Source organism: Phalaenopsis equestris, unplaced genomic scaffold (assembly GCF_001263595.1).
Source record: "Phalaenopsis equestris unplaced genomic scaffold, ASM126359v1 Scaffold000174, whole genome shotgun sequence".
Classification (NCBI taxonomy): Eukaryota; Viridiplantae; Streptophyta; class Magnoliopsida; order Asparagales; family Orchidaceae; genus Phalaenopsis; species Phalaenopsis equestris.
Window position 1 is genome coordinate 650843 of NW_018164616.1, and position 11076 is coordinate 661918.

At 36.6% G+C, this 11076-nt stretch overlaps 1 protein-coding gene across 1 annotated transcript; it reads left to right on the plus strand.

Annotated features, from left to right (window-relative positions):
- Positions 1–4333: 4333 nt before the first annotated feature.
- On the plus strand, positions 4334–9168 carry LOC110022159 (metal transporter Nramp2-like). Its single transcript, XM_020720975.1, has 4 exons — positions 4334–4906; positions 5772–5908; positions 5989–6641; positions 9061–9168. The coding sequence occupies exons 1-4, from the start codon at positions 4365–4367 to the stop codon at positions 9166–9168; spliced, it is 1440 nt and encodes a 479-aa protein (XP_020576634.1). The 5' UTR covers positions 4334–4364.
- Positions 9169–11076: the final 1908 nt, after the last annotated feature.

Consider the following 11076-nt stretch of genomic DNA (forward strand, 5'->3'; position numbering starts at 1 on the left):
ATAAATCCCTAGATCAGTTACTAGAGCGGCAGCGAAAAGGGGGCAGTAAGAAATCAAGGAAGAGTGAGAACCCCGAGGATTCGGCGGCGATAAAGAATGTCGGGATCTGTCGCTGGGGAAAACCTAGATCAGTTAGTTGCCCTTCCTTCTCTCGCCTCGCCGGCCGCGCTGCTCAAAGACCTGCACGTGCCGTGTCAACACCGATAAGCATTCCATACCTTTTTCGCACGTGTATGGCTTTTTCATCCGAGCCAGCTCAAGTTAATAATTTTATGGAGTTCTATCTCAAGCTTAAGTTTAAGTCTATTAATTTGAGCCAACTCATGTGCCAATTTATTTATTAGAAAGGAGAAAAGTAATATTAAATTTAGTTAGTGTTATAATAAAATGATAAATATAATAAGCAGACCACCACTCTAACCTTTGCTGCAACAAACGTCGTCATTGTTCACTGTTACATGTTATAAGACCAAATATGATACATGTGGTTCACATGTCATTCAAATTTTGAATTCAATCTATGTGGTCTACGGATGTCACTGCAACTCACTAGTCGTCATTATGACATACATGGCCAACTAAGAACTACACGACCCACAGTTCGTGCAGCTCCTAACTCAAGCCCTACGGCCTATGGAAGTCATCATAGGTCGCCATTGCAGCCTATGTGGTTCATAATTCATGCAAATCTCCACCTCGATGTCCATGGTATGAAAATGTCATCACTGCTCAACACTTTAACCCACGCGACCAAAATGACATACTTGGTCCATAGTTTGTGCAACTCCCAGCTCTAGCTTATATGATCTACGGACATCATCATGGCTCATCGTTGCAGCCTATGTGACCAATCATGACCCGCGTGTTCAACGTCTTATGCAGTTATCAACTCTGACCTATGCGGCTTACATATGTCATCACAACTCACTGTCACAACCTACAAGATCAACTACAATCTAAATGGTTCATAGCTCGTGCAGTTTTTTACTCCGTTTCTTATGGTCTACGGACATTATCACAGCTTACTATTAATGCGAATGGGACCAACTGCGCCCCAAGCGATCAACTGCGCCCCAAGCGATCCATGAATAATGCAACTCATGACCCCAGCACCTATGGCCTAGAGACGTCAACACACCTCACCAGTACGACCTACGCAATCGACAAGCTCATCCAACTCCCATCTCCAGCCCCTATGACCTACAAGTATCATCCCAATTCACCATTACGACATATGTGTCTAACTATGAGTTATGTGGCTCATAACTTCTACAACTTTCTATTATGGTCTCTGCAACCAAATGACTCTTCAAAAGCAACGATCTGCACCTCATGAGACCAACTATCAACAAAGCTTGATTTCAACTACGACCTATACAACAAGTTTTCGCCATAGCCACCATTCACAACATTCCTGTCAAGCTATGAATTTCATAACAATTTGCTACGACTCTCATAGTTTGGCTATCACCAATAACTCCATTCATTATGACTAGATTACAGTTCTTATCAATGAGTCGTTGTTGTTCATTTAAAATGATCAACTTTATCACTCTTTGTTCCCTAATTTAGAAGAAGATTGGACACGTGCACTCACCATTTACAGTTAATTTTTTCAATTAGGCTAGACTATGTGATTTTTTTTTTCTATTTTAAGAGCTTTTCACATAAAATTTTGAGGTGTCTCTTTATATTTAATTTAATTGCCTGAGTGTGAGTTGAGTCTTCGTGCAACGCTAAGATGATAATTCATCATGTTACCGATACGAAACAACCGTTACGCATCACATGTATTTACATATATAATATCTAAACTTTAATTTTTACATATATGCTACTATTTACATGCATGAAAAAAATGTGTTTTCACCTTTTTAAAGTGAAAATAGTACTATTTTAAATGTTATGCGAACATTTTGGGCCTTAGTAAATGATAGAACGAAAATTTAGGTGTTTAGATATGTAAATACATACAAATTAGGCGTTAGGTATGTAAATGCCTCCAATGTTAAATACAAAGATCAATTAGAAGATAAATAATAGCACTGTTTACATACATAACACCCGAAACATTACTATTTACAGATCAAACACTCACTTTCATACTTCTTCCAAATTCTCACTAAAATATCGCAATCCACAATAAAACCCCACTCCCGTATTTTTTATTTTTGTCAAATTCTCAATAACTTTATCCTGTCCACATAGGTCCTAATTTTTGTAAATAACAATATTTTCGAGCACTATGTATGTAAGTATCCCCAAATAATAATAAATAAATTGATATAAAATGTAAAATATCATTTTTATCATATTGAATAATTTAAATATACCATTTTTAATTTTCAAATAATCATATTTTAAGTATATTTTGTATCTATATATTTTACACGGGCCGATACACATGCAATTAAGTCGAGTTAGAATAAGCTTGTGCTTGGCTTGTGAGCCATCGAGCTCAGCTCAAATGCCTTTTATTGAGTCGAACCAAGCATTTACACCAATTAATTGTTTGAAAAAAAAATTAGTTATAGAATCAGGATGCATATTGACCTGTTTGAATAGTATTATTATATATATTATATAAATATGTATTATATCTGCAATAATATTATTATACATACAATTCAATGTACAACGAGATCAAGTATGTATTATCTCTCAGTATGCCGTGTATCCTAGACTGTTGGTCATCATCAGCGATATAAGAACTTTCATGTCGGGGGTTTGAATCTTCTCTGACACAATTGACCTTACGAAGGTGGTACTTGAATTATTAGACATATTAACGGCGGCTGAAAGCTCTTATAATTGCCATTCCTTAATAATAATAAAAAAAGAATTCTTATTCTCTTTCTTTTTCTTTAGCCTCTCGATAACCAAAAATTTTTCTATGCGGACTCTTTACGTAGCTCTACGTGCGGCGCGTGGTATTCCTCTTGAGTTATTTTCAGGTTATTTCTGAGTTATTTTCAATAATTCCGAAATAACCTAGAAATAACCCGTGATATTTATTTTTGGGTTATTTCTATGTTATTTCGGGATTATTGAAAATAACACAAAAATAACCTAAAAATAATCCAAAAATAATCTACGCCACACGTAGAGGTAGATCAGGTACCTAGATAGAAAATGCACCCCTCAATAACTCCATTCCTAAAGTCTTCTCGAGCCAATCGCACGCGCGCGCGCGCCCCCCCGAGCGAAGAGCCGCGCGCCATGGGCCCCTAAACACGCTCTTTCCGCACTTTCAACCGGTCCGGTCACTCGCGCTACACGAGTTGCCCTAATGTCTTATCAAAGAGAGACATGTCATCAAATATTAATCCACGTCATTATTAAACGAATAAAATAAATAACGGCGAGTTTCGCCGCGGCGGGCATGTGCGGTCCACAAGTAATGCCGTAACGCTGTATAAATCCCACGTGGTGGTTAAAAAATGCACGTAACAGCTTCTTATAATCTTATCCTTCTGCTATATATATATATATATAATTTTTGGGTAAATAATAAATTGCTTTTTCCTTAAGTATAATAATATTTATATTAGCCCAAAAGCGGATCAATAAATGAAACCAAGTGTATTTATTCGCAACATAGTAATTGAGGTTGTTGTCTCCTATCATGAGATCACGAGTTTGAATCGTGCATATTAAATTTTGAGCCCACTTTTTTCTGAAAAAAATAGCATTAATACTTTAAGATTTGCTTGGTTTGTTGAAAAGATAATGCAGTGCAAAATCAATGCAATACATGGGTAAACATATTACATGTGAAATACTTTTAATTTGTTTTGTTTGCTGTAAATAAATGAATCACTTTATTTCGATTGAAGTCAGATGAAAATAATATATTTCAAAGTAATGTATTTGTCGGTGGTTGCAGGCAGCAAAAAAGTGGGGGTGTGGGGGAGGTAGGGTGATTGGCGGGGGCTGCAGTAAACACACAACAATTGATAAGATAGATATATAATTACATATGAATTTAGTACGTAAAAACTGAAGTTGATATGATAGATATGTAATTACATATGAACTTGAGTACATAAATATTCTTAAAAGTCTTTGAATTTATGATATAACTTTATATCTTAAGTTGCATATTATATTTATTCAGGAACTTTATTCCATGGAAATAAATATTTAAATCGGCCTATTTAGCCAATGCTAATTGATCCCCTCTCCTCTCACAACCAGCCACATAGCACAAATTACCACGTGTCATGTTGACGACTGCGGTGTATCTCGCGGTGAAATCTAATTGCTAAACTTTCACTGGACACTAACTACAAATACGGGATTTCTTCTCCAACCACCTGAGTGAAATCCCCTTTAAACGAACAGCAGAGCTCTTCTCTGCAGTCATGGCGTCCCGAGAGAGAGAAGTACAGGAGTCGCTCCTCACGGCATCTGAGGACGATGATGTGGAGGAAACAGCCTATGAATCCGACGAGAAGGTCATAATTTCAATCTCTGACGAGGATTCAGAAACGGCGGAGGACGAAGCGCCTCCACCCCCTTTCTCATGGCGGAAGCTATGGCGCTTCACGGGCCCCGGATTCCTCATGTCCATTGCTTTCCTCGACCCGGGAAACCTGGAGGGCGACCTTCAGTCCGGAGCGATTGCGGGATACAGTCTTCTTTGGCTCCTTCTTTGGGCGACGGTGATGGGGCTTTTGATTCAGCTTTTGTCGGCGAGGCTTGGGGTGGCGACGGGGCGGCATCTTGCGGAGCTTTGTCGGGAGGAGTATCCGAGATGGGCGGGGATTGTGTTGTGGCTTATGGCGGAGCTTGCGCTTATTGGGGCTGATATTCAGGAGGTTATTGGTAGTGCGATTGCTATTAGAATACTGAGTGGCGGGTTTATTCCTCTGTGGAGCGGTGTTGTTATTACAGCCCTTGATTGGTACATCCTTTTTTTTAGTTTCTTCACGGTCTTCGTAATGTTTGAAGATTTTTGATTTTTTGAAAATAAGGTTTAAATTGATTCTTAAACTTACACTTTAGATGATTAATTTTGTTTTATGATTGCTTTTATTAGAAAAAATCAGCTTCTTACTGTGTAATTTTTCAACTCCTACCCGTTTGATATAGCTTGGGAAGTTGTCTTAGGTTATAAGTAGTTGCTTGACGTTAGAAAATACTGTATTGGAAAAGAAAAATAGTTGCATTTTACCTGTTCCATCACTTGTTTTAGGTTCCGTAGACACTCCTAAACTTCCTCTGATGTTATTTTTTTTCTTAACATGTTTTCTATTTACTAACAAACAAATGAGCTCTCAGAAGGGAATTTGTTTTCTTTTTTGTAGAGTTTATTAATGTTTTTGTATTATGATTTGGCCATTTGAAATTTTGGTGCATGGATATTGACATTCCTAGATCATCAGGTTTTTAAATTATTGAATATATATGGAAAGTTAAAACTACGCATCTTTGATGATTTAGGGGATTCCAGATCAGTGAATATTGTCCAGTTATGGTATTTTGTGTTTAAGAGATGGTTACATAAATCTGTTCTGCAAGACTAGTTTTTTTACATTAGTCTCAATGCAATTTGTGAAGTTAACTTTGATTTTGTGTTAATCATAGTTTAAAAACCTTTTATTGATTATTGCAACTTTGGATGAAGTTTTTCACCCATAATATGAGTGTTATTGTTAATACCTAATAATACCGAACTTTTAGGAGGAAGCTGGTTGGATTTTAATGAATCAACTTCTTTTTTTCTTATGCTGGCTAATGAAAGTTTTTCCTTATCATGCTTTTCCCAGCTTTATTTTTCTGTTCCTTGAGAACTATGGAGTGAGAAAATTGGAAGCTTTTTTTGCTCTTCTTATTGCAACCATGGCGATTTCCTTCGCTATAATGTTTGGTGAAGCTAAGCCCAGTGGGAAGGATCTTCTTATCGGTATTTATCTTCATTGTGTAGTAAAACTTGTCCTTTTAACTTATTTGCATTGCTAGCTGAGTTTTGATTCATCATCACAGGTGTTTTGGTTCCAAAACTCAGTTCCAATACCATAAAGCAGGCTGTGGGTGTAGTAGGGTGTGTTATTATGCCCCATAATGTTTTTTTGCATTCTGCTCTAGTACAATCTCGAAAGGTTAACATCAAGCGGAGAAGCCGAGTTAGCGAAGCAATGAGATATTACTCCTTAGAATCTGCTGCAGCTCTTGCTATTTCCTTCATTATCAACATCTTTGTTACCACAGTTTTTGCAAAATCATTTTATGGTACTAAAATAGCTGCTGATATTGGCCTTGAGAATGCTGGACAAGTTCTACAGGAGAAGTATGGGACTACTTTGTTTCCTATACTCTATATTTGGGGGCTAGGATTGTTAGCATCTGGGCAGAGTAGCACTATTACAGGAACTTATGCCGGACAGTTTATCATGGGAGGATTTCTTAATCTCCGTGTGAAGAAATGGGTTCGGGCACTTATTACTCGAAGTTTTGCAGTTGTGCCAGCAATAATAGTTGCTCTATCTTTCGATTCTTCAGAATCGGCAATGGATGCTTTGAATGAGTCACTTAATGTGCTTCAATCAATTCAAGTGCCTTTTGCACTTATTCCTCTTATCACACTAGTATCAAAGGAAGAAGTTATGGGTTTCTTCAAAATTAGTCCTCTTCTCAAAGTAAGTCATGAATTTGAATTTTTATCATTATAAGTCCTATCTGTCTAATTAGTGATTAGCATTATGGTTATTTGTATCGTTAAAGAGCTTCATTAGCTTATTGGATGTAGTTTTTGTTTTTTCTAGCAAGATAACTTATCATAGCTCTTAAAATTTTCTTCTGGTTTGTGTGCTTTATTGTTGGTCTTTTTTATCTTAAAAGTTCACTTGAGAGGCTTGTACGACGATGATTTAGAGAAATAATATAGTATTTTTTAGTGTTATACAAACCACCACAAATTGTTTGCAGCCATAAATTGCATTATTTGTTTGATTTGGCTAGTTGCTCATGTAGATTTCGATACTTAAATTTATATTTAGGAATCATGATGCAAGGGATACATTTATCCTTGGCTTATTAACTATTACTCGCCGAACTTTTCGTTATATTTGACTATAATTGATTATGGACTTGTTGGTACTCAATGACATTGTTAAAACATATTCTCCTTATCACGTGAGCTTAATTCCCCACTACCTAGCTATTTTATTATAAAGAGTGTTTCTTGAGATATAAGATAGTGTTATCAAAAATGCTGAAAATGATCGCTTGCTAGTATTGCCTTCTTCCTTTTTAGTCTTTCTCGCATGCATCGCTTTGGTTTCAGAGTTATGGTGGTGGAAAAACGACAAGTGACAAAGATCACCGTTAGGAAGCTATGCATGAAACTCAATAGCATTTGAGAAGTAGTATATGTATCTATCACTGATATTTGTAGAGTAACCTTGTCTATTGAAAAAAAATTATGTGATGCTCTTGAAATGGACGTATGCCACCTTATTCAAGGTTGACATTGGCAATTTGAAATGGGAGCAATGTATGATTGTGGAGCTAATGCTTATTCCTTTGATTGGAAGGGCAGGCAGCTTCGGTTGCTATCTACACCTTAGATTCATAAATCTGGTCCTTCCAATAACATCATCTTCATTATTGTTTCAGGAGATGAAAATATATCTACTTATAAGTGTGAAAAACAATTTTTTGTGCATTAATGCTTACTGAATAAAACAACAACTAAGCGAAAATCTCTGCAAATGTTCAGACGTTCTCCAAGATCTACTACCAAGGATCTTTCAGATCAGACTTCAACCATTGCATACCATTCAACATCGAATAGACTTTTTTTCTGGTTTTAGTACTGTCTAACTTGCCTCACTACAAACTATACCCAAAATATCAAAGATTTGTTCGTTCGTGTTCGGCTCATTTTATCTTGAAATAATAAAATTATATATATATATCTATACTATCTACTATTTTACCACTCCACTGCTATATATATATGAACCTGTAATGCCCGATTAATGTAAGTGAGAAATAAAATAAAAGGAGTTGAGTTTCTTATCTTTCTTCTGGCTTTCTTCCAGCCATCTTTCTTCTTCTTTCCTCTTCTATATCTTGTTTCCTGTTCCGCTTCACTGTTTATGGTATCAGAGCTACTCAAGCTCATCAGCAGAAATGGACTTCAGCTCCTCCACATCTACACAAGAACAACAACGACCCCTCTACAAAATAAAAGAAAACAACATACCAAATTCTTTAAATTTCTTAATTTCTCACATCAAGAGTTTCTATGCCGCCCCTCTCACTCAAGAAAACTACATGATATGGACGACGCAGATCTCCAAACTGCTTTCAACAAACTTGAATGACTCTTTTTTGAATACTAACTTCTCAATTCACCTCAAATTTATTCAAGATGCCAATGACAATGCTGTTGAAAATCAAGACTATTTAATGTCAATCAGGAAGACGAAAATCAGAGAGCTAAATTAGGAGTTTTCTATAATTAAGAGTTTATTTATTTAAATTATTTTCAAAATCTTTATTATGATTTATTTCCCTTTTAGTTGAATATTTAGATTAGGAATATGTATTATTAAGTTACCTGAAATAAATTATGTATTTTATTTTTTACCTAAAATAGATTGTAAGATTATTATTTAAAGGAATGGAAGCAAAGGGAAAGGCATCGAGCCTATTTAGTATTCAACATATTTTTCTCAAAACTTTGACATAGTATCAAAGCTAAATTTTTGCCCTAACCACAAATAGTCGTTGAGGGACCGTCAAAACTCTCTTCTCGCCGGTCTTCTCGTGAGACGGGAAGGGAGGAACTTTTCTTTTAGAAGAAAAAATGCTCTTTCTTGGATTTTGGTTATCTTCCTCTTCATCTAGCTATGCTCTCCCCATTTCTCAAGTAGATCTCGCAACAAATCCAAGTTACAGAGAGATGGTCGGTGCACCTTCGCCTTCTACGGTACTGATCTCTCTTCTTCTGATGGATGAGCTAACATCGTTATTCCGACGGCTCGAAACCTTGATTTTTTGGAGATGTGGAGACTCTTCTTACAGTTTTACCATCTCATCATCGTGCAGGACGGAGATCCATCGAAGACCATCAATGTCCCCGAGGGCTTCGATTACGAAGTCTATAACCGCAACGACATCAATCAGATCCTCGGTCCCAAGGCCTCCTGCATCTAATTCAAGGATTTCGCACGTTGATGATTCAGTTACATGGTGTCTAAGAAGAAATACATCTATACCATCGATGACAATTGCATCTTCCGCCTCGGTTTCGTTCGCTTTGACTTCGGTTTCTTCGTCGCACTCAAGGATTGACGGCTTCGACACTCTCGACTTCGACACTCACTGCTTCAGCACATCGGCTCAACACTTTTAGCGTGAAGATCAAGAAACAAATCGTCCTCATTATCACAAGAAGAATCAATAGCATTTGGATCAGATAACATGACGCGAATCTTACATGTGGACTATGACCGATAGCATTTGGATCAGGACGCGGATCCTACTTGTAGGCTATGATCGATAGCATATGGATCGTGTAACTGGATCCTATTTGTTGGCTATGATCGGTATCATTTTGGATCAGGACGCAAATCGTACTTATAAGCTAATGATCGATAGCATCTGGATCATGTAACTGGATATCAGGATGCAGATCCTACTTGTAGACTATTATCGATAGCATCTGGATCATGTAACTGAATCCTATTTGTGGGCTAAGTTGGGCAGCATTGAGATCAGAATGCGGATCCTTTTTGTAGGCTATGATCGATAACATCTGGATCGTGTAACTGGAAGAGAATCCTTTTTGTGGCTATGATTCAAATTTCTGGACGACAATGATAAAAAATTTCTTGTTTTTTTTATGCTCAAATCTTTTTATGGTTCAGAAGTTGTCTCTGAGGCTTCGACATTATCGGTTCGACACTTTCGGCTTCTGCACTCGCGACTTGAGGAATGTTGGTCCCGACAAAGTTTCTTGTTGGCAAATTGATGTTTTCTGATCAGTTAACATCAATTTGAGAGGGGGGTGTCAATCAGAAAGGACGAAAATAATACAACTAAATTAAGAGTTTTCTTATGATTAAGAACTTCCTTATTTAAATTATTTTCAATATCTTTATTCTGATTTATTTCTCTTTTAGTTGAATATTTAGATTAGGAATATGTATCATTAAGTTATCTAAATTAAACTATGCACTTTATTTTGTACCTAAAATAGATTGTAAGATTATTATTTAAAGGAATGAAAGGAAAGGGAAAAGACATCGAGCCTATTCAGTATTCAACCTATTTTTCTCAAAACTTTGACATTTACTATGACATCTTGTTGATAAATCCTCAACGCTGCAATTTTCTCCACAATTTCCTCATCTATTTTACCACATCCTCCATTTAAACCACACACTTCAAAATTTGGCAAGGCATGGAACGCCAATTTCAGTTCACCAATAGAGCCTTAGTCATCCATCTTAAATATGAACTCCATAATACAAGTACGGGATCCCGCACCATGACCCAATACCTTACCATTATAAAAAATTCGGCGGACAATATTGCAGCTGCAGGTTTTAAGATAGATAATGAAGAAATCATTATGTATACTCTGAATGGACTACCACCGAGTTTTCAAGGCTTTAAAACAACAATCAAAACAAAAATAATCCCTTTCCAATTGGAGGATTTCTACCCTTCACTACAGTGAGGAGTGCAACCAACTTCAAGAAATAAACAAAACCACCCAACACTCAGCCTTGGTTGCATGCAAAAGCAAAGGACGATATCATAACTCAAGAAATTCTCCCAAAAATTCTACCCATGGAAGGAACTTCATTAACAAGAAACAAAATCACACAAAAAATATACCCAACCAAGAAGCAACATTATCCGTCAAATATGCAATAAAAAAGGTCATTCTACACATTTTTGTTGGCATAGAACTAGCCTCAACTACAAGGCTACATTCCCCTCCTCAACAACTGCTCTCAACAACCAAATTCATAACCACAACCAAGATTGGATCTTGGATACAGGAGCTACGACAAACATAACACAAAATATTGAAAATCTGCAATAGCCAACTAC